General features: G+C 38.5%; 1 protein-coding gene across 2 annotated transcripts in view; it reads left to right on the forward strand.

Moving 5' to 3' along the window:
* Positions 1-22,762, forward strand: part of eng (endoglin) — a 37,415-nt gene extending 14,653 nt beyond the window's left edge. Inside the window, exons 3-14 of one of the 2 annotated variants that reach the window (XM_054612490.1) lie at positions 550-692; positions 6,344-6,457; positions 9,870-10,041; positions 12,984-13,164; positions 13,266-13,368; positions 13,625-13,820; positions 14,233-14,378; positions 14,705-14,935; positions 15,170-15,236; positions 18,624-18,734; positions 18,832-18,879; positions 18,966-22,762. In XM_054612490.1, the coding sequence (XP_054468465.1) occupies positions 550-692; positions 6,344-6,457; positions 9,870-10,041; positions 12,984-13,164; positions 13,266-13,368; positions 13,625-13,820; positions 14,233-14,378; positions 14,705-14,935; positions 15,170-15,236; positions 18,624-18,734; positions 18,832-18,879; positions 18,966-19,087 (1,634 nt within the window). In that variant the 3' untranslated portion in view covers positions 19,088-22,762. The other variant, XM_054612491.1, reaches the window with a different exon arrangement.
* Positions 22,763-25,444: the final 2,682 nt, after the last annotated feature.

The raw sequence follows: 25,444 nt of genomic DNA on the forward strand, positions 1-25,444 counted from the left end.
ATAGGACAAGTCAAACACCAGACATTTATACCCACCCCCATGCATGACCGCACAGCCTCGGCTCGATTAATTCAGCCTCCAGACACACGGATGCCCAGGTTAAACAGCAAGCTCATAGCAGAGAGCAGAGAGAGCAGGCGTGATGAATGACTGTAGACCTGTAGCCTGACACGCCTGATAAACGTGAACCGCCAGATTTGTTCTTAAACAATGTAGTCCTACCCACACATTTAACATCAATACTCTGAGACCAGGGAAAGCTTTCAGAATGACTAATAACAAATTTAGCCTCTTTCCGACAAGGAATCTGTCACATTGCTCTGTTCGTCTATCTTTTAAATAATGGTCTTCACTCATGTGCTGTTCATGTCCAAATATGACAGGATTGTGTTGTGGATTGAGCCGTAATCTCGCACTACTTGGCATTTGACACACAGGACTGGATAACTCAGGAATTTGCGTATTAATGTTGGAGGCAAGAGATTATTTAGTGGAGCCTGATTATATGCTGCTGACACTGCTTAACCATTTGTATTTGATTTCTTTCAGCCTCAAGTCAGACGTGTGATCCAATGGAGGTTAATGACAACCCATGGGTCTACGTGAGAGAGATGCTAATTGGCTGCTGGAGCAGCTTCATCAGAGATGACAAGGCAGAGGTCCACATCCTTAAACTGAACTTTGGCGCCAACGTAAGCATGTCAAGGTTTTAGAAATGAGACGCTGAGTGCTGATTATGCAAATGTAAAGAAGTGAAAAATCTGCTTGGCTTTGAGTGGATGTTGAAAATTGCAGTATTATAATGGTAAACAAATACTCTGACCTCATTTGTATACCAGTAGTAAAATTCAACAGGCAAACAAAACCTGCTCTGAAGACCAGATGACAATTGAAAAAGAGAAAGTAAAAAATGTAAAAGGCTGCACAAATCAACACTATAGCTATATCTCAAGCGGACAACACAGCTGCCTTGTCATTGAAGCCCAATACCGTGGCCACTCCTGGGTATGTTATCATCTGCTAATTAATCATCCTTTAGAGTGGACAGTCCAATTTGTCAAGTCCAGTCACACCTAGTGGTAAAAGGAAGAAGCAGTCTACAGGTCCAAGCATTGCACACATACCCATGTGCATTTTCAGAGCATTAAAATGGGTCCGTCATTGTTACGACCCCAAGTAATCAATTAGAATTCACAGTGGTAAAGTAGAGGTTTTAATAGAAATATAATGGCTGATTTTTATTTTGCTTCTTTGGTCTCAGGATGATGGCATTTTGCATGCTGGTTCACTGTAAGACTTTCATGGTTAATGTTATTGTTGTACAAACTCTAACCCTTGGATAAATAAGCCCCGAAATTATAAATGTAAACGCACACACTCCATGTCCAAATTTATATCAGCCAAATAACTAACTAACCCTAAACAGATGTCAGACATGTCGGTCAGATGGGGTTTCCCAACATGCCACAGGTTTTTCTTTACGCTAAATAGACTTCCATGACAACCCGGCTGTGCGAGTTAAAGATTTTTTTCTTTTCAGTTAAACGATCACACAACGGTGTATTATGTCATTTTAAAACTTTTAGCTTTAGGGAATGTCACCAGAAAGAAACTCCTGCAAACTTCTAATCTATATGTTGTTATTGCTGTGCCAGACTCCATTTTTCACTGTCCAACATTGTCGGTCAGCTCACATTAGTCATTTCTTTATCAGTGTGCTCTGTTTGTTTGCTTCTTCTGTTGGTTCTCAGAGTTCTTTTATGTAGTTCTTTCACATAATTTGTGTTGAGCAACTACAGTTTATTTATTGTCTCTTTTTATTTTACACTCTGTTGGCCATGCTCTCTCAATTTGTGGTGATTATGAGAAGGGAAGCAGATGTGCTACTGTATGTGCAGGCAATACCATGCCTGGCTAAATCCATCACCTCTATAAAATTAATAAAAGCACCCAAGGTCCTTTCCATCAGTTGCTTCTAGCAAAGATTTAGAGAATCCTGTCATAATTCTTCTCTTAAGGGACACCTTCACCAGTAAGATAAGCTGATTTATTCAGTATTTTTTCGGAATTGATTCTTCTGGATCTTATGATTGAGAATACAAAGTTTAGTTTTTATGTTACACAAGGACCCTTTTGATATAAGTATCTTATGTAGGTAGCCTCACAGATGTAAGAGATATGTTTCCCTTCTTAGTTTTGTTTTAAGTAAGTGTGCTAACATTGTTCAAGAAAAAGATATTCTCTGACTCACTGACTGGGTTATTGGCATACATGTTGCTGAACTATTTTGCCAAGTATTAAGTGTCATTTCATGGACTGCTGTGTTGCAGCATATTCAACAGACTGGTAATCAGAATAAAAAGCAATTTGATGACAAAACAGAATTAAAGCATAATAGGAGGGAAATAGTTCTCTCAGACATCTCATTAGTCCTGAAGAGAAAAACCAGACACATCATGTTGTGTGGGAGAGTAAGAAAAGACAAATTGCATTGCAAAAAGTATGTTATTAAACAAATAATGGTGCAATTGTTCTTAAAATAGTATTAATTAAAGTAATTTGGCTCGGGATCTGTGTGATGCAATGGACGTTGTGCAGAGTTTGCATATCTCTTGTGGGACTACGAGTGGACGTTTTATCAAATGAAAGAAGAAAGTGGACATAAGATCTACTAACACAGACCCCTTATCTGCTCTCGACTGTCTGTTTAGAAAAGATTCTTCTTGTAAACACAGAGCATGGAGAACGTCTTCATCCCTTGCCAAACTGTCCAGTCAGATAGGAGTTTTGCTCTTGCCTCCAATTTCTTTGTCCTTTCAATATTCTTATCACCTCCTTCCCCATCTCTTTTGTGTTTCATACTGATTTACAACCTGCCATAGACAGTCGACTCTCACAGTTTGACCGCAAAGAGAATTATAGAAGGAGCATCAACGGGCTGCAAAGGCCAGGCCAATTCATAGGGAGGAGCTGCTTGCACAGGACCCATTGATGTCACACACTAGCTTGGGTAGTCAGGGCTTTGGCGCAAGGCCGAGACTACACCAACGGAGCCAATTCAAGTTAAGGGAGTGAGCCAAAAGAATAACTGGAAACTGCATCAGCAAAGGCCCCTTCAAAAAATGCTTTCGAGAAAAAAAAGAAAAGTCTCAAAAGGAAAACAATTGTATCTTGAAAGTGCAGGAAGAAAAGTAGAAAGGTGAGTGATCAGGGTCAGCAACAGTCATGATTCAGAGTTCAAAATAAAAGAATGAAAGTCACAAAAGGAAGAAGGGAGGGGGAAACTAGACAGAGACAGAATGAAGCTCATTAGAAAGGAGTATTTAAGGAAAGCACCGCTGAGTTATCTCTGTAAGAAGCACAATGAACTCCACAGGAAATGCCATTCATTCATTTCTCTATGTACGTGCCACGCGATTCAGGTAAAAGGGAAGTGTTTTTCTTCTGGGAAGACATTGTGTTACTGCAATTCAAAGTCTCTGACTCTGTCTTTGATAAGTGTTATAATACATGTCCCTATTATGTTCCTTCTGTCTTCAGTGCTATCAAGCTATGTTATTTTTGTGATAAGACTATCCATCTCCAGTGCCTTTTTTAATCACATTTTTAAAACAAAAATAACAACTCAACTTTTTTTACTCCTCCTCTTAAAAAACTCCCCCCTATTGCTCCTACACACTCTCCTACACACTTCACAACAGACTACCTTGCATTTTTTGCTAATACTCCCCCCACCGTAAGATCTAACTTTAGTTGATGTTGTTTGTTTTGCCCTGTTGTGTTAATCCTGCCATGTCACCCAATGTATTAAGTTCTTACTTGTCTAGTCTGATCTGTTATGTCACGCTTCACAAAAAAAAAAAGCAAGGTATCTTTTTACGGACGATTCTGACCTCTGTTCCATTTAGAAACAATTGTCAGCAGGTTTTCACCTGGGATTACAGTGCCCCATTGGGTCAATTAAAAAAAAAAAAGTAGAGACTGAACACATTTATCAGGTGCATTAGCCATTATGCAAAACTCAAAAGACATTGATGACGTGTGTGTATGTGTGTGTGAGATGACAGATCCCTCTATCCACTGCATCCATCTTTAAAATGTGTTCTGCTTATAGGCAATTTGTTGATTGTCTCCTCAGACCTAATTTGTTCTGTACGGCTCTGATACATTTCCATAGCTCAAGCCTGTTCTCATCACAATTCTATTGGATCAAGCTCTGGCAACATCAGGTAGCAAGTAAATTAATTTAATATTAGGGATTCACACTGTTTTCCCAGCATGCTCATTGTCTCCCCAGCAGGCCCAGCTCTGAAAACAATCCAGTTTCAAATAAACAGAATAAAAGATTTGGTGTCAAAAGGCATAACAGATGGAAGAAAGCAGACAATTGTATTTATGAATATTTAATTCCCACAAAAGCCTCACACCGGAGAGATCTTTTCCAATTTTTTTTTAAAGCTGTTGTTCATTTCTAACGCATTGAGTCATAACATTGCACTGATTTCAAATCCATGACTCTTTCACTTTTCTAAACCCAATTGTCTCGGGGCCATTGTAGAAGTAAAAGTAATTAGAACCAGGATTTATTGGAATTAAGTCAGTCTTGGGAAAAAAAACCCCCTCTAAACTCAGACTTATTATTCCATGGAGAAAAGGTTTACTCACCACCACTTACATCCATAAAACTCAGCAGTAACAGCTTTACCCTACGCACATGTGGAGCATGGTAATTAAGGCTGATTCATAGAGTGACTGTGGTGATGATTAGCGAATCACATTGCCACTGTGTTACCCTCAGCTGAAAATATGGGAAATGAGGTATTACATTATGTGTTCCATTATGTTAATGCAGTTTTATATACAGTATATAACTACTGCAGGATCAGCCACGTGTAGGAGGACATTGGGTTACAAGTTATAAGAAATATACAAATTGATAATAATACTACTGTACAATCATTTTGAGTGGCACAGTAGGTATTATTATAATTAATGTTATGCCATTACTTGTATTTTTATCATTACTCTAGAGTATCATGACACTCTTTTCCACTGTTTTAATGATACAAAGATATAGAGAATAAAAGAATTGAAAAAATGCAGCTCATTACACATTGGGTAAATAATTGATTTTAATAGCTTTTTTTCCCCCTTATGGACTTGCACTGCATGGAGATTTAAGAATAGAACCAAGCTGCATAACCTCATTAATGTCTGTCAACAGGGAGGCAGACAGCAAAGACAGCTTCCTGTCCTTCCTATCTACAAGCCGTGCTCAAATGACTGGCACTGCTTTTTCTGGAGAGATGCATGTGTTGACATTTAAAAGTTGCAAAAACAAGAATAATTGTCATATCCCCAACTGATTTTTGCAACAGGACAGCAATGGAATCAAACTTGTGTAGAATTAAACTGCAGCTGGAACTATTTTTAAACTTGGTGCCATAAGCAAAATGTCTCTCTACTCTGTCAACTTGAGGTCTGCTCATTTAGTGGCACAGCATGCCAGACAGAGAGGCTTGCAAATTGGGGAATATCTATATCCTCTTTTATTCAAAAAACAAATGAAAAACAAATGCTGGCTCAGAGTTCTTCAAAATTCTCATACACCAGGTCACACTTTATAATATGCTTAAAGGTTCAGCGTGTCGGAATTGTTGGCAACTTACTGAACAGCCATCGGCTCACTTCTCCCTGTCTAAGACTGCGCTAACGTAAGCCCCAAGACCGTGAGTGCAAAACCGGGGTAACACAGTTTGTCTCAATCAGAAGCCCCTGGACACTATGAAGAAAGACGAATGCTAGGGGTACCATTGTTTTGCAATCTGTGGCTCACGTTACCGCAGTTTCACAAGTGGGTTGGACTTATGAAACATGCATATTATATTAGTCCCTAAATCCTTTATTTTGTGCCTTAAATCACATAGTAATGATGTTTCTAAATCTTTACCTTGGCAGTAAAGTATCGTAAAAAAAAATAAACAAAGTGTTGACATGAGCCTGTCATGTGCTTGTTGTTTCCCAGACTGCACAGCTGAATTAAACCCAGCACTGTCCTGTATGATACAAAGTTAACAATTATGTAACCGGAGCAAGAGGCATTGTTTGAAGTACTTGAAACATTTCATAAAGTTTTTCTTTTGTTTTACTTCTCAGCAAATCATAAACTTTAAAGTCTTTGGCTTTTCCACCAAATTATAAGTAATTATCTTATTATTATTATTATGCTCAAGTAGCATTGGATTTACAACTAAATAAGTGTGGCTGTAAACATTTAACGTGTGAAGTGCATTGGGATTACTTTAAAAGTAAGTTGGAATATGTTGCTTTTGTTTTCTCTCAGGATCCCAAGATGTTCGACCTGAAGATGACCAATGCCAAGCCGATGCACCTTATCCTCTCCTCCCAAGAAATAGCCTGGGCTGTATGCAACATCAGCACCGATGTTAAAATTTATGTGAGTGACGTCTTTTTTGTTGCTCTCCATCATTGTTCAGGATGTGCTCACAGCTTGGTGGATGTGTGCTCTAGCAGAGGAGGGATAATAGAATGCTGATCGTGCAACATACCACTACATTTCATTCATGTGCTACTCTGTTGTATGTGATCCCATTACCCAAGCTTGCTATCGAAACAATACGATGTCAAACAAGTGCTAAGTAATCTTGAGAAATGCAGTGTTTGTCCAAATTTCTCCAGATGTACTTAGCTTCTGTCTTGTGCCAGCTGTTTTTACATGCAGTCAAACTGCCACAGCTGTGCAGTTCTTTGGAGAGTTCAGTTTAAGAGAGACAATGAACCATGTTGGTTTTCTATAGAGCTATTCCCCAGTTGCTGCTCTGCAAGATGCAGTTTGTGTTTTGAGTTTTTATTATCCACCCATTAATCAGCAGGACAAGTGGCCAGCAACAAGAGGGGCTGACGGCATCGGCTGTAAAATTAATGTTCCAGTGAAATTGGAGATTCCAACTTTTACACACTGTCCGCAGATGATATCTGTGAATTAAACCCAGGGAGGCCAGGAAACGACTTATTCAGCTGCTTGAGTATCTAATCAATTTGAGGAATAATACTGTTATGAGGAAAAGTGTTGCAGCGGTTGTCACAGTTTGGTCATTGAAGTGTGTTAAACTATTTTGGTATTTAAATTGGCATTGGTGATGAACCTAACGAGGTGAATCAAACATAATTTCTTTTGTTATTGAAACAAAGATTATTTCTAAGTATGTTACTGGTGAAAGACCTATTTTATCTGTCTTTTTGAAAAACATTGATTATATTCACTTGTAGTGGAGACATGGAACTACTGTTTCTGTAGATACAGAACCTTATTCCCATAGAGAGTTGTAATAACTTTGATTAAACCAGTATATAAACTATTTAGCATCTAGAGTTGTTAAAGAACCCAACTACAAATCATTTAGAGGTTCTATGTTGTACTCTGATTAATATGTGTGTCTTATTTTGGATGCAGTCGCTAATGTCAGTTCTCATTAGTACAGCGTGACAGATGAATCGAGATTTAAAACTTCCTTAAGAAGAATAATCACAATGGACATTTTCTCAGCTTTATTCTTTCCACAAACTGACATTGTAATTGTGTTATCTTGGATTGTTAAATTAACGTTGTCTTCGGAACACTGGAGATTTGAAAGGCGCCTGCCAAACGGTAACCTTTTTGAAAGATAAAAATGTCCTACATTCCCTTTCTTTCTATCATGACGTTGTAGCTCATTGTTTGTCTTCCATGTTTTCCACTTATCAGTGCTCATAAGCGCAAATAAGTTTGGCAGCTGCATATCAGAGCTTTCCTCCTGGACGTGAATGCATCATTTGTCAGAACCATCAATTTTTAACCATTTCAGCATACACAAATAATTTCACGCCGACAAAAAAGTAAAGAATTCATGTTTACTGTGTTCATTACCTTACCAGTATGTCAATGTACTTTCATACGTGCATGACATGAATAAAAACTACTGCACAGGCAAAATATAAAAAGCTATATTTTTGTAAAATGGCCAGCAGTATTGTATATTATTAACAAATATAAATAACGGGCGAACCCTTAAAATAAGCACATAAATAATTAAAATGAAAATCAGAGCTGACCAATCAGGGTGATGAAATATTTACAGGAATGTCACCATTTACTGATATGCTGACAGCCATTAGATACAAACACATCCTGTGTCATGTCCTGTCGAGAGCCTGGACAACGTTGCCTGTGACTGCAGGATGTTTTCGTGGGATGAGCAGTATCACTGGGGGATAATAGTGCTTTACTGCAGATTGCAGTGTCGGAGAACAAACATCTGTTGTGCTTCTGAGAAAGTACGTCACTAGCTTGACAGCTTGGCTCGGTGTCACAATCACAGCTCTGGTTGGCCTTCAAAAGCTTGCCTGAGTACACAGTTGTTATAAAAAGAAACAAGAAAGAAAACTGGAAGGCAAGATTTTTAACTATGAAGTCTTGTGAGTCTTCAAACAGAATTGTTGGTTTACTGCAATTCACACATTATGCAGTATAATATACGTACTTAAGAAATACTTACATCAATTAAATTCATCATCTTCTGATCTAAGATATTTGTTAGGCGAAAAGATAGAACCTGGCATCTAAACTCTTACATCCATCCCTAGGCTGACTGATGGGAAAGTAGAATCATTAGAACTTTATGTAACATCCTGAAGACAGAGATTCACTTTTCTGTCAAAACGTCTCTGAGTTCCTTGAACTTTACTGTGAGCCTGCAGAATATCAAACTGTTTTCACAGAGACTAATCTGAGTTAAATTTCACTGTAATCATTAACATGTTTACCATTGTTATTTCCCTACCCCAGCCTTGCTCTGTTGTGACTGTTTTTTCCCTCTTTTTTTTATTTCCGTAGTTTCCCTCCACGCTGTTTTTTGATCTTGCGTCAATCATATATTCATGTAGAAAGACCAATGACTCCCTCAGGCTCACTTGGTTTTCACCATTTTATTCCGTCTCGCTTCGTGGACATTCGTACACACACACACACACACACACAAGTAGTCATTCACACTAGACCGGCCGGGAGACGGATTTTCATTATTTAAACAAGCATACTCACATTTTAAAACATTAACAAGCTGATTTACAGAAAATACGGTTCTTTCTAAAACAGAGTGAGCATAAGTGTTTACAAATTCAAGAGGTACAGTGCACATACAGCTCTTTGTTTTCAACTTCAGCCTTTGGTCCTTTGAAGGAGAGGGGGGCAAAATCAGTTGACAAAATCTTATTTATTGAGAAGTTTATGCCTAATGTTTCTAGAAGCCTACTTTAGACAATCTCTACTCCTATATTTCCAACGCCCTCCTCTGCCTTATTATTCATGCAAAGCTTAATGTAAACTCCATTATTTCCCATTGGCCCCAGACGAGGAAACGGCAGTGTCTAGTCGCTGGGATGGATGTATATATTTATACCTTGTATGGAGCCAGATTCCAGCCGACTGTGGTGACGCACAAAGCTAAAAAAGGTCCCATTTCCTGGCCCCAGTCAGGAAGCAAAGGAAAGACCATGGCTCCAACAGGGTTGTGCAACTGGGCTCGTGGACACTTAACCATAATAAACATTTCTTTTTAACAGCACCCTGCTCAGAGAATAGACGGAGAGTTGGGTGGAGGGTAAGAAAGAAGTTTTAGAGGAGGGTGAGAGGGATTGGCAAACATGTTTGACATTACAAAATGTGAGAAGACATGATGTGAATATTATTAAATGTGAAGCTGACTCACTGAATGCTGTGTTGCTGTAGTAGACAGACTCGTCCTTTTAAGACTTTCTGGAAATTGTATTTTAATGAAACTAATTTGCATGACTTGGGCTCTCCTTTCCAGATTACCAATAACTCCACAATTTCCGTTTTTGGCAATAAGCATCCCATCCACAAGCAAGACTTCCCGACACAAGATGAGGAGCTGGTCAAGTGGGCAAGACTGAAGTTTGGGGGTGTGACTTCATTTACCACAGTCAGAAATCTGCGAACGGTGTCAACAACTGGAACAAAAGGTGAGGGTTGTTTGTTTGTATCCACAGCTCTCTGGATAAAATTAATCACTATTTTCTTATCGTAAGTGTGTGTGAGATCCCTTTTTAGTGTAAATCACACTGTGCTTTGATGAAGACTGGACTGCATTAAAAACACATATTTCAAAACTGGCATATTCCATATTCTCACTTTTCTTCTTCTTTTTACATTCTTTATTTCTTATTAGGGAGAAATGATATTACTGTACAGTTTGACATAAACACACTGATTTCCTACGCAAGTTGTAGGAACACAAGCCAGAGTACCGTAGGACACTTGTGCTTTGATTTTTGATAATTAAATGGACAACTACATATTGATAAATACATGAAAAATAAATCAAATATGTTGCTTTTCACATTTATTTTCTTACTAGAAAATATGTTACTCAGTATGGAGGATCAGATGATGGCTATGTACAAAGTCGAGCGAAAGAGTGACAACAATCATCCAGCAAAGATGAATTAGACACACAACCAGACGCCATGCTGTTTTAAAATAAAGTTTGAGGGCAAGGCTCCAGCTGCCATATGGCCATTCTCCTACAAAGGCTCCATAAACCAATAAGGGGATATGCAGTCTACTGAAATAAATTGCAGTCAAGTCAAGTCTATATACTTAAGATGCTGAATGCATTTCTAAAAAATCAAACATTGTCTGTCTTCTATTTTTTTTACATTTTATATGCACACACCTGACTGCCCATACTAATTTGGACAAGTCTCATGTGGGACCATTCTAGACATTTCCACAGGAGCGCTATGTATACCAACCAATCCTTTATCATATACAGCAGTGAGCTATAACTAGAGAATCCGTGTAGCCTGAAACAACCCTATTTATTTTACCATAAGCATATATTGAGCAGCAAGCATTTAGAGTTTTGTGTTTGCAGCCAAACTGAAAGGGCTTTATACTATATATTCCAAAATATGCAGCACTACTAAAGCTCACTTAACCTTTCACAATAAATGTTATACACCAATACCTGAACATTGACAAGCCACCGATGCTGCAGAGAGAGGCACAAAAACTCTAGGATTTAAAGTGTGCTTTCATATCCGAGCAAAGGCTGGACATAACGAATAACATGGGTTGCTTTTGCCAGCAGCAGTAGCAGCGGGATGCTCGATGCGAGCACAAATTATTCCTAATAAAGCCTCCTTAAGGCGGGTCTGGGCAAAAGCAGAGCTTTGACATGGGTTTAGGTAGAATACACCGTGGTGATGCTGCTTTTATGTCCAGTGTTTTTTCACAGTACTGTATTTTGGATGATTTAAGTTTGAATCACTCTCATTATAATTTCCAGTCCTTCTCCCGCCTATCAATTATAGGTTGTTACAGTCTGGCAATGGCACTGTGCTCTTTTCCCATTTCAAATCTATCATTTTCAACCAGTCTTAGTTTTAGCTTGTGTTTTTTTTCTGACTCATAAGCCACAAGAGCTTTAAAATTATTCAAGCAGTGCACCGCTTCACATCGTTATTTCGTAGTTCCCCTTGGCCCTTATGGAAGTGTGAACTTGCGTAGGCCTTGTTGTAGGCGTTTTAAAAGTCTGTGCAGTGACTACACAACAGTGCTTTGCCAAGTTAAAATCTTGCTCAGGAAAAGTATGTCAATTTCCCCTCGGGTTTCTTGAATGTCTCGATGTGATTTGAAATGTAATGCTAGTGCCAAAGAGCAGTGTTAAGGGAAGCTACTTTAAAATTCTTGTTGCACCGTTAAGGACCTGTTGTAGCTAAAAGCAGAGGGAAGTGATACCGCACTCGAAATAATTCTAGTCCCAAATAAAGTACTTGTCCTTCTGTGTCCAAGGATATTGTCAAAAGCTGCTAGTGTCCACTATGCAATGACAGTAGCGGTCACCTTGAATTCAAAACTCAATATACTCTAATGGTTATTCAATTTCATAATGGAAAAAACGCCTGTAGCATAATGCGGGGCATAATCCCAGTATGATCCAAGTAGTCATATTCTTGTCAACGTTTGGCTCAAATATCCTGATTGTGTTTTCCACACTGGTCAGCTATTAATGTAACGAGGTATACGAGGTGCTGTGGGATATTTCAGCCCCATTTCCAGCATAGTGTTTTGAAACAAAATGTGGGTAGCAATTTGAGTACTGTCCCAGGGTGCACCTGTAAACCATCAGTAACCATTATTTGGTCAAAGGCTGAGCATAGCGTACTCTCGTGAGACTGCTCCTGGAACATCTCCCATAGCGGGAAAGGCGAGGTACTAATGTGTCAGTCCCCAGCCGTTTGGTCTTCTGTTGCAGACTGGGCTATGGCTCCCCGGTGTTGGTTACAGTAAAACACTGTAAACTGCACAGAAATAATATCTACTGCCCTGCTGAATAAATGTCAAAAACAAAATGTAATTGCTTATTGCAGCCGCTACCCTAAATATTCAATTAACCATTTAAACAGAAGTGCTGGTAGTCCATTTTTTTAAAACACACTGATTTCCTACGCAAGTTGTAGGAACACAAGCCAGAGTACCGTAGGACACTTGTGCTTTGATTTTTGATAATTAAATGGACAACTACATATTGATAAATACATGAAAAATAAATCAAATATGTTGCTTTTCACATTTTTTTCTTACTAGAAAATATGTTACTCAGTATTTACTGGTTACAGTAAAACACTGTAAACTGCACAGAAATAATATCTACTGCCCTGCTGAATAAATGTCAAAAACAAAATGTAATTGCTTATTGCAGCCGCTACCCTAAATATTCAATTAACCATTTAAACAGAAGTGCTGGTAGTCCATTTTTTTAAACTATTGTCTTTTTTTAATAATGGGATTATGCATGCAGGAATCATTTTATTGCTCATCATTTTCACTTGAATGTCATTTTTTGTTGTGCCACCAATGAATGGACAATGATGCAAAATTAATAGTTGTGGTTTTACAGGAACCCAACCTGGCTCTCCTGACTGCATACTCAGAAATGAAGATGCATTAGAGAAGCACTTTATGAAGATTGAAACAGCACCCGGGGCTACTTTGTTCAAATCGTGCTCCCCAAAGGAACAGAACACCGGTGATGAGGCTGAGCTTCACATCATAAACATCCCGGAGAATTTAACCACCCGGTAAACCTTGGGATTCACAAGACATGGCATCTTATGTAATATATTTGGATCTTTGTTGGGAAAAAAATGCTCTTATAATTTTTTATTTCTTCATTTTGCAGCAATGTATCACTTCGCATTGACGGCAAGAAGACCAGCGTGTTCCTGAGAGGCCCTCAGGGCACCACATGGACCTTCATCAACCCACATCACACCCAGTTTGGTGTAAGTCACACATAGACACAGATATTTTGCATATTTATTGTCTCACAACCACTTGTGAAATATGATTTATTAAGAGGGCCAAGACTGAATCTGTCAATAGTGTAATATAGCTCACTTAATAACAGGGTTAGTTGATTTCTTACACACAGTAAGCTTTCCCATGCCTGTGAAAATGTGTCTGCTATTGAATGACTACATGTACAAGACGGTCTGTAAGTCATGCTGATTTATTTGAACTCATCTTCTCTTGCTACAGTCCAACAATGACATCCTGCTGCCCACCATCACAGCCAGAATCCCACCGTTATTTACACTGGACAGCGACAATGCAGAGGATGTGCAAAGGAAGGCTTTAGATCATTTCAAAGCCAGTACTTTCACCAGCTACACTGAACTCAGACCAGAGGACTCTGTGGTTTCACTGGTTCTTGGAAAAAAAGACAACCCTGCAGGTAAGACAATGAAAGGTAAAAAAAAAAGTTGTTTTCAATTTTGAGGCATTTTCTCCAAAGAGAGTAGATGAAGTACTGCAAAAATCCACAGCCCACGCATTGTGTGTGTTACATAATGCTAGCACTGAAATGGAACATTTTGAGGATAATGACTGCTGCAATCATTATTATAACACACAATGTGCTTTGCTGCAATTTAAATGACCCAGAGTTTTGTTTTTTTAAGTTTGCTAAATCCTAAAAAACGTTGTAGATTTTGTCTTGAGACGGGTATAGACCTCAGAAAGAATGGTATAATAGTGTCGTGTGCAGAAGAAAGGACAATTATCCCCATATTAAGTTTAATAAAAAGTGATAAAAATGGGTGTACATGGTTTATCTCTTGTAATAGCCAGTTTTCTCTCCGTTATAGAAGCAGCTCCAGCACCAGTCACTCCAGCTACGACTAATGCCTCTCATCAGATGCCTCTGCTGATGCAGCTGTACACCTCCCCAGACTACCGTTCTCCCCTGGACCCTAACACCAAGGTGCAGAGTGACAAGAGAATTTATGCCGAGGTAAGAAATCTTTCACTCTCTTAGCTGTTTTTCTCGTCTCTCAATTCAACTCTCAACTCCTCAACAAAAATAGCTAAATATATGGTGCATGATGTATAACAAAAAGACTTGGTTAGCACCTAATATATAATATTGGTTCAGTTTGTGCCAAACATTTCAAAATCACTTTAATGCGCTTATGTACAATACAGTTTTTCTTTCTGCAAGACAGCTATTAAGAAAGTGTAATACTGACTGCAATACATCACCACAATCAGCTGATGCCCATTCTTGTGCGTTTTTCCATTCTGTTAAAGTTTATTTGATCTTTTCTCTGTTTTCTGTAGATTTCAGGGCACACTTTTGGAGATATCGTCTTGACCATCAAGGTGATCAGCTGCTTTGTGAGCTCCATTGGCTCGTGCCCCGTAGTAAAAGAGCTGCCCTTCATGTCAGAGGCCTGCCCCTTAAACTCTTGTCCCAACAGCACCCGACTCAGCTTCTCCTTAGATCAGCTCCAAGAGCTCACGTCCACCACATGGGACCTGGAATGCTCTGTTAAACTTTGTCACAGTGAGGTAGGTGTTTATCAAGTAAAATCTGTGTTACAACTTTCTTGTGGTTGTCTAGAATATTTTGTATGAATGTCAGTTTAGATCTGTCATGTTGGGAGCGTTTTGATGGGACTTGGCTCCTATTCATATCTAGCAAGATCAAAAATACTGAGGCTTAAATGCAGTTTTTGACACACTTGTGAAAAAGTGACCATGTGGGTTTTCTTGATAAGTCTTTATCTTCCCCTACCTTCATAGAAATGTGGTGATGGAGGAAGAGTGAAGAGGAATCTGGAGATTACCCAGCCGTGTCCGCAAACACCAAGTGAGTTCAGTATAAACTCCAAAATATGGATCAGTTAACTTTTTTGATCTGAGTCCAGTTCAGATGCCTCTTCATCCCTCATCGGACCAGATTGGACCAAATACCAATGTATTATTAGGGACAGCTATTGATACAGAGGTTTTTTTTCTTCTCTCTTCTTTTCCTACAATAACTTTCTCATCAAAACTTACCTGAAATAATAAAAAAAACATATTACAAAGCATTTGAATACCACATGTGGCTGTGGTAGATTATTTGTAGATCATAGGTTTTTTTTAAATCATTGTTTTATTCCTGTAGTCATCTTGTTATATAAATATCTTTTAATGTATAAAGTAAATAGGCAGTTCAGTTTAACAAGGATGTTACTTTTTTCAGTTTGCTTCAACAACATAATCAACAAACGAACAAAAAATTATTCCAGTCTCCAAAATGATTGATTCTCTAAAAATCAACTCTCCCAACTCTCAGGTGAAAAACTTAAACTTTTGTATCACCTTTTTTGTTCTTGGGACTTAATTACTGGTCTCGTGCTTAGCCAGTGAATTTCCAGTGCTGGGCGGGCAGTGAACTCAGGATATGCAGTGAAGCCAGTAAGAGGTTGCCCGGCGGGTCCTCGTCCTTTAGGAAGGTCTGCAGGCTGACCTTGTGGCAACAATCAGAAGTAATGGCCCCCAGGGGACCGGGGGTGAATTCCTTTGTGTTTCCAAGGGGGTCTGACTGTGTTGCTGTCCAAACACAGCCCCTGGGCCTGGTGCTATTGTCGAACCATTCAACACCGTTGACTCAAAAAAGGAAAGATGTTTTTCTTCATGGAAAAACTAGTCTCCTAGACAGATGATTAATTTCTAGGAAAGTATCAAATAATTAAATGTCATAGTCACAAGGAAATAGACGTGATTAAATAGGGAAATCACCTGAAGTTTGTCAGAAATCTTTTGTTAGCCTGATAATAGATTTGTTTATTATCTAAGCTCCCTTCATCCTCCATTTCCTTCGAGAGGAGAAAGATAAAGTGTGGTATGTCTGAAGCAGATTACATTTCTCATCCTTCTTTCCTGTGTCCTGTTTGTCCTCCTCTTTGCTGTTTTTACTTTAACCCAGGCAATTAGAAAAAGTTTTTCCTGTAAACTGTGACCTGGAATACAATAATATAGTGCCAGTTGTTAAGGAACATGTTGGTTTGGTTGGTGTGTTTATGTGGGTTCCATTCATTAGCCAGTGTCAGAGATACAAGGGTTATATCAGCTGGACTGGCAGACTGCATTCTGTCACGAACCCTCTCTGCTCCATTCACCGGTCATTCCTGTTTGGTGTGTTTTCATACAGAGGGCTCCAGGGAGTCACAGCAGAGGCTTGCAATCTGCCTCGTCCTCTCCACCTGCACTGGAGCTTCTGCTTCCTGCTCTTGTTTATTCAGCTTTGCTGTCAAAGCCTCACTTGTACAAACTAGCAGAGGAACTGATTAGAGAAGAAAAAAGAAGTCTCAAGAGAAAGCCTGCTCGAGGTTGCTGTGATGTTTCTGGCTCATTCGAGGTCAAGGAATGCTCCTCGCTGACAGATCAACAAACTGGGTTGACTGTCTTGAGATGCAGTCAGGACAAATGCCCACAAGATGTCACTGTTTCAGTAATCTGGGTCCTGTTTAAGTCACTACTTATTTGTTATTGTTTAATCTAAATCAGAATGATAGCCTTTAATGTAGTTTTCCTCATTTTAATTATAAAGAAAGCAAGCAAATGAAACCTTAGGAATCACATGTAAAATAGCAGACAATGTGCTTTCATAATGTCCATGCAATTCATTTGAAATGTTATATGTTCTGATATCAGGATTAAGTTGATCTAAGATCATTACCATGGCACTTGCACGGCACATTGTTATACACATATTGAAATACACATGATCCGCAGAGTGGTGGCAGGTTTCTTCAAAACAAATCCACCGTCTTCTGTCCTTCATGTCCTCTCTGTAATGTACTTCAGGAAAGAGGAGCTGTATTGTATGAAGCCTAGTATTGTACTTAGCCTGGCACATTCCACCAGGAGGCAGGAGGCAGCAGAGGCAGGTGAGAGAAACTCGTGCAAAGGTGATGATTAGTTTCTTCCAAATCTTCTCGATAGTTGTGGGAGGATCTCTACAGGTAGCAGAAGCAAGGGAGAAGGAAAAGCAAGTGTTTTTACACTGTTTTTTCTTGATATGCAACACATAGCATGCACACATATGGTGATGTTGTTGGGGACATGGTTTTAGACAAAGAGGTGTGTTTGTGTATTTGTGTGTGTGTGTGTGTGTGTGTGTGTGTGTGTGTGTGTGTGTGTGTGTGTGTGTGTGTGTGTGTGTGTGTGTGTGTGTGTGTGTGTGTGTTGCCTTGCAGAGTCAAACTATATTATTTGGTACAAATTTAAGTCTGGCAACAATTAATAAGCCAAATACCAAATACTAAACACTTGAAACTGCTTTTTGTGTAAAGATTATTAAAAAATAGATTTTCTCTGCATTAAAATTGGCAGCAAATATCGGAAGATACTCAATGATGAGTTTAAGGTGATGTCTGAGTGAAGGGGAAAACTGTAAATGATCTATTGTGCAGCCTTTCTTGGAATGACGTCTATCTCAAGGTAATAAATTCACAGCTTTGCCAGACCACAATGAGCAAAGCAAAATTGGAATAGCGTTGCCGGCTAGTAACGGAGGTCTGTGCCACAGTGTCATGGACTTGAGCGAGTTTAAGTCTTTGCCTGTTCTCTTCCTCTTTCAAAGCTGATTTGAGGGAATATTGTTTTTGTCAGCTGCTGGCTCAGATTTGTATATTTGCCAGCAGTGAAGCACACTGTGCAGGTCAAGCCAGAACATCACCAATGTCAAACTTGATTTTCAATTAAAGTTTTTATTATTTCAATAATTCAAGATTTTGTTGCCTGAAAACTTATATTCACTAGACACAGCTGTACTATTTCTGTGTGGGTGTTCTGTTACACTGCAAGAAAATTTGGTGCTGGCAACTGATACATCTTGTTCGCTACGGTTCTCGGGAGAAATCAGCCATCTCACAAATTTGCTGAAATCCTTTAAATTTCCTTGCTGTTCCCAAGTGCAATGTGTTGTATAATATATCTCTGGATTTGTACATGTAGAGTAAAATCTCACCTCTGTTAAAGGAAAACTTATATCATCACATAAAATAATGTCACTGCGACAAAAAATAAAACAATATCAGAATGTTCACTGCGATTGACCACCTACTGGGTCATCTGCAAGTCTTATTACATTGTGTCGGCATAAACGGTAACCATCAGTTCTGCCTTGTGATTGTCCTGATTGCTGTTGTTTGACTGAAGCTTGCATACATTGTTTTTTCTTTTCTTTTTCATGTATATGTTTCAGCCCAACCATGCTTTGATTTTGGCTTACCTGGTGTTCTGGGCATTGCATTTGGAGGGTTCCTGATTGGAGTAGTACTTATTGGAGCACTGTGGTTTATCAAGATTAAAACAGGTAAATGTATGATTTACAATAAAGTGTTTTTGGATTAATAATAGAGCTGAGTTGATATTTGTCTGCATTTCAAATTGTCTTATTCTGCTTATTTCAGGGTACCCAACTGGACTGGACATTAGCTCAACAGCAGCAAATCTACCCGGTAAGGGATTTTTCTTTACTTTTTTCTTGGTTCTTTTCTCTCCCCTTCATCAGGTTCTTATTTGCTTCTTTCTAATCTCTCTTCAGGATGTCCCTGTTCAGGAGCAAAACGACAACCTGTCTCTACCAACCCTTCCCCCTCCGAGAACAGCAGCGCCAACGCAAGCATCGGAAGCACCCAAAGCACACCGACAAGCAGCATGGCATGAGATTATGGTAATCTCCACCACCAGCAGAGCCACCGTCTTCTTTCAAAGTCACCTATATGGGTTTTGTGCTTTTGTTTTCTTTAATAATGCTTATAAAGCATTTCTCCGTTCCCTGCCCCCCTTTCAAATTCTCATTTAAAAGCACAACCCACATCTTTGACTTACCAAGCCTCGAATGGATGTGATCTGGGAGTTTGTAATGGTGGATCGGAGGTGGGGGGGTGGGGGAGGCTGGGTGACGGATGACAGAAGTCTAATCAATGGCCTCTGACGCTCACTTCTGCGGCCTCTCTGTAAAGTCAAGCTCCTAGACAGGAAGTTAAAGAGGGCAAGAGAAAAAAAAATTGGCTCCCAGCAACAGGAAAAACAAACCATATCCCCCAAGAGCTAACAGGAAATTCCCTGCATTCCTTTCAATGAATTGTGCTTGTGTGATGGCAACACAATAATAGTTAGACAGGAGACAAACCAGTCAAAAGACCGACTTGTTTTGCATTCACATCTAAGCTATAAAAACATGAAGGGCCATTGGCTATGTCAGTCCAGAACGTTATCAACAACGTCTCTGAGACTGAAACGCTCAACATGTTAGGATCTCAAACCTGTCGATGAAATGCTCACTTAAAGGGGTATTCGTCTTAATTAGAGTGCAAGGTCAATAGTTAACAGCTACCTCCTATTATTTAGAAGTCTGGCGTTAAGTTTAAACTTAATGCTAGATTTCACTGGTGAATTGATCTTACTTTCTGCCTTTTTCAATTTTTGTTTTATTCTGTGTCACTTTAGGCTTATTTTGTAGTTGATCTCTGGGTCATTTGTAGCTCTCGACAACAAAGCCATGGTGCCATTTTCATTCTATCTGATAGCTGTATCAGAGCTTTCATATGAAAGTCAAGTTTTTTCCTTCCAGTGTTTAATCTATGTTTCTGAGAATATATACATGAATTTCTAATTACTCCACAGAACCAATCCTAAATTCTATTTACGGCCTGAAGGACACAATAAATAATGAACCATTAGGGAAAAGAAGTTCTTCTATTCATGTGAACTGAGGAATAATCACTCTTGTAATGTACAGTACAGCATGCAGAGATACATGGCTGTATCCAAAGCTGAGTAATGTGCCATTAATGAGGAGTTAGTACCAAAACTCCCATCAGTTCTCTTACAGCTACGCCCACAGGGTGGAGTTTCCCCAAAATAGTCTCTCTGGAGGTGGAATTCCAGTACTTTTCCTTTGCACAATGTGCATTTTCAGTCCGTCACAATTGCCTGGCAATTAGTTGTAACCATTTTACCATTCATGTTAGTCTGTAACATACATAATCATATACACATTTTACTGAATATATTGCATGAATGTATTTTCAGACAGATTGAATCATCCATCTGATGAACTAGATGCCAATTCTTATGGTGTAAAAAACGTAATACTCTTCCAATATTTGAAGATCAAGACTTTAAACAAGTATAAAGTTTCCAACCTGCCTGCTCATTTTCAATGATTTGTAATATGTAGCCAGCCTCTAAAGATGAGTGCACAAAAGGGAAATCCTTTTTAGACCTCTGATGGGTGTTATGGGTCGATGTAACCAAACTCCTAGTGACTTTTATTCCTCGTGGGTGGAAATTTTGGTACCAACAATAGGCTTATGACAATGAACGTAACATTTCATATGTTTCTTTCTTGCTCAGAATAAAATTAAATCTGTGGGTTTGAGGTGAATGTTTGTTTCAAACAAACTGGCTATAAAACCTGATATCTAGGTGAAAACTTGGCAAACTCAGACATGTGGGCTGTACAAAGGTAATTTTGGTATACATCTATCTAGTTCAGTTTGACTTTGAGTATCGAGTCTAACACCTGCAAGCCCACTTCTCCCTGAAATGTGCAGCTTTAAAAAGACTGCTTTAAAAATTAAATTCTAGCTTTATTTCCAGCTGTCACATGACGTGCCTAATGATATGGAAACTGTCATTTTAGAGGGATGAATTTCTAATTCAAATTATTATTAACTTCTGCTCTCTACATTTGATGGGCTGCATCAGCCGCTGCAGTGCTAATGCTAGACAGAAGCTGAATAGATGCATAATAAGGACTCATAAGGGCTACAACTGTAGAGTGACGGTTGATCCTTGAACCAATATTTGTTTCAATGTACAAATGTAAATGTAATTTCAAAATTTATCTCTTAAAATATTCCCATGACGCGGTTTGTGGTATAAGTAAGCAGTTTGTATCTACAGTACATAGCTTTGACACAAGCGCCACAATTGTGATGTTAAAACATTTCTTTATATACATTTGACATAATGACACTGATTACTCTTACATGCATATATATAAATATATATTCACACTCCCAATAGTAACTTGCCTTCTGATTTTGTTACAATAATTTATTCACCTTCAAACCCTAATCTCAAAAAATATTCAGCGTATTCCAGAACTACTGTTTGTAATCTGTCTCTTCATTCTATGTGAGCGATGTAGCCTCTTACCACGTCTCTATCTCAGTGTGTGCGCGCATGTACGTTCCTCTGTGCATGCCTGATTTTCTTTTTGTATTTTTGTATAGACAGAGAACAAAAAGGGCCAGTACAGATTGCCGCTTAAGTATTTGTGCAATATGATGAGGTAAACTTGTATGTCTACTTGTAGGTTTTTTTTTACCATGTATTTTTGTGCGAATGTTGTATGATGTTCTTAATTTGAACCCTTTTTCTTAACAGGCTTTGTTCTTTTACGTATTTGGAGAACTGGGACAATTCCTAATCAAGGCACTCATCAAATGCATACATTTATTTTCTATTGTTATCTTAGTTTTTGTTATTCTCATATAGATTTGAGTTTTGATTACAATGTAGTCACAGACAGAAAGATTGGTTCGTTGTTTTTTTACCCCTGTTTGACTTTTGTTCTAACCCTAAGATTCCCCTGCTGTCCAAAAACATGGCATATCTCTGCTGATACTGACATCCTGACATTGTATTTGTTCATTGTACTATCTTCAGTGGGTGTGATGGGGAAGTACATTCTGAAGGACAGAATGTCTCGCCAGAGGAGCATCTCAGCGAAATATTCAAAACTCCTCGAGTGCAAGGAACATTCAATCTTAAAACATTAAAAATGTGGTGGTTATTGAGAATTTTTTCATTTCATTTTCAGATATTTTTTTAAATGTCAGGTATTCCGTAGCTGTAATAAACCATCACGGTAACTGACAGATTGTGTCTGAGCACTGACAGTAAAATCAGACAGGCTGCCAGTTAATTCACTTGTTAACCCTGCAGATCCCTTCGTTACCTCTGACAACAGCTTCCTCCTCCACAGACGGTCTACACAGTTAACGAAATATGTGTGTGTCTCAGTGTGTGCACACATACACAGTATCTGTGTCTATGTGTAGGTGTATAATAGAAACTATGCCTACATTTATGTGAGCGGACCCTTGCTCCAGTCTCTTAACAATGTCCATATTCTGAATTTTTACCGAAGAAGCTGAAGCCATAACAACGTGTCCGAATGTCTGCTTTGATTTAATCAAGTATAAAATGCAGTGTTTCTTTCGTACCATTTCAAATGGGTCCATTTCTTGAGATAGTACTCATCTGATGTAATTCTATGTTGTCTCTGAAGAAATATATGTTTTATCTTAATAAAGTGAATATGACAAATTATCTTTGTGTTGTCTGGTCTTTTTTATTACAGCCTCATGGCGCTGTTGTGGGTAAACCTATAGCATTATTTAGTGTTGGAATACATGAACTCCCACAATCCCCAAGGACAAGTAATATCATTGAGTATTTATTCAACACACTTGGCAGAGCACTCACACAGAATAAAGAGCATGAAATATACACACTCTTAAACATATTATTAACAGCGACAAAAAGAACAATGAAGGATATTCTGTATTTAAGCTACATTCACCTTGGGGTTTAATTGAAACAACGTTGAAGATGCAGTATGCAGGTAGTAAAAATGTCTGGTCTTGTCTTGCTACATTTGCTGTGACATTTTCAGCTGATGACTTGATGCATCTACGGTATGTGTGAGCTTCTTCTGTTGACTTCTTCTGTTGACCTGATTTGATTACACTTCCACATAAGCACGGGCATGGGAAAGAAACTTCTCTTAAAATTGCCAACAAAGAGAAGTTACTTCCAAGCCAAGTAAAGGACACGTTTGGTTGTGGCGGCTGTGGCGTAGTGGAGAGCAAGGTAGTTCTCCAATCAGAGGGTCGGTGGTTCGATACCCAGTCGATGTGTCCTTGGGCAAGACACTTAACCCCAAGTTGCTCCCGAAGGCTTGCCATCGGTGTGGACTGGATGATGAATGTTAGTTAGAGTCTGATGGTGGCACCTTGCATGGTAGCATGGTAGCCTGTCATCAGTGTGTGAATGGTGATATGTAATATACTACTGACTGTAAGTCGCTTTGGATAAAAGCGTCTGCTAAATGACTGTAATGTAATGTAATGTTTAGCATAATGACTAATAACAGGGATCTCAGACATGCAATCCAGATGTTATGTCACAGTGTGTAAAGAAACCAATATTAAAACTTGGACCACAGAGATTTTTAGATCTTGAAAACAAGGACTCCAAAACAATCATTGCATATGAATCATAACCTCACCTAAATAGGAAATTGTAGATTGTAGCATTTCTTTCAAGTATTCAGATCCTTTACATAAGTAAAAGTACCAAGAGCAGAATGTATACTACTGTTAGTTATGTGTTAATGCTTAAGCAGCATTTTATTTTTGCAGCTGGTTAAGATGGAGCTAATTTTATGAAAATAAAATGCAACTGCTGTTGTCAAATTGATGTAAAAAGTACAATATTTCACTCTGTTTTGTAGTGGAATAGCAGTAGAAAGTAGGATTGAATGGAAATACTTAAATTTATACTTGCATAAACACAGAGTAAATATACTTTCTTTTTGAAATAGTGTTTTTCTTCAAATCACATGATAATGCAGAACATTCTATATGTATATGTTATTATTACATTCATCTGATTCAGCGGAGCTTGCCTTATGACTGACCTGAATCACTATCAGCTTAAAGAATGGAAGACATCATCCGATAATGATGTTATGAGGCATACACACTCTTTTTGATGTGCGAAATTATAAAACTAATGTTGTTTTCTTCCATCTATGGCCTTTCATGAGGTTTCAAGTTCACCTTCTTAAATACAATTTCAATCTTGTTTTCAGGACTGGAGCCATGGCACACAATACATGTTTATGGGCTGTCGTCATCTCCAAATATGGCCATGGAGCCATTTGGCCTTGCACAGGATGCATTATGTGACGTGTGTGTCTATGTGTGTGTGCAGCTATGTGTGTGTACTTGCATGCATGCCAATTCAGGTTGTTTATGTCTCAGGAAAAAAATATGTTCTGTTCTGAAAATGTTACATGCATCAATGACCTCTGGGCAAAACCAGCCTTTGCAGCTCTGTTCTATAAACATTAAGGTGTGAATCAGCAGAGAAAAGGATCGGTAGAGAAAAGGATTTTCAATATTTGAGTCTGGGGTGTAGTGGAATAGATGAATGATGCAGTATATAATGAACATATACAAATTCAATCTTGTTTTCAGGACTGATGACTTCATACAGTCTCTGTTTTTTATATGTGAATATAGAAACAGATGTCAGAATTGTATGGAGCTGTGATCTTTAAGGGTATATGTTCTATAAAAACATTCCGTCTTTGCAAATTGAATGCAAGAGATGTCATTTCATAAGAAAAGGGAACAATTGCACTGCGTTACTGTCAGGAAGTTGCTACCATATTCATCATAGTGTGTTACTCAGCTCTCATTACATCAGCACATTAGTATTACTGACTATGCTAATGTCCTGTGGATGGTAACTGTTAGCAGTGACGGTTAGCGCTTGGCCTTACCTGCTAATGAAAAATGTTAACTGAGGTAACTGAATAAGTTGCAATGTAGAAATCTTATCAAAGAAATGCATTTTTGTTGTCAAAAGATTTACAACCTTATGGCTTCTGGAGCTTTCTTATCATTTTTTTTCCAATCAGAATAGCTCTTTCATTTCCTAGGTGCATTGCTCAACAATCAAGCAAATTTTAATGCATAGATATTTAGATAGATAGATATTTTTTTTATTTCCGTGTCATGCACAAAAATGTGCCCAACCCTCATGGGTTTACAAGACACCAACAGTACAGCTGCAGTGGATCCACATCTCATCAGGTCACATTTGATTACAAAATAACATGTTATTTTCTGACATTGTTGAATGTACTATAATTTGTCACTTTTTCTATGTCAACCCAAAAAATGTGGTATAGAACTAGGATACAGCTGGTGGTGT

Source organism: Anoplopoma fimbria, chromosome 14 (genome assembly GCF_027596085.1).
Source record: "Anoplopoma fimbria isolate UVic2021 breed Golden Eagle Sablefish chromosome 14, Afim_UVic_2022, whole genome shotgun sequence".
Taxonomy (NCBI): domain Eukaryota; kingdom Metazoa; phylum Chordata; class Actinopteri; order Perciformes; family Anoplopomatidae; genus Anoplopoma; species Anoplopoma fimbria.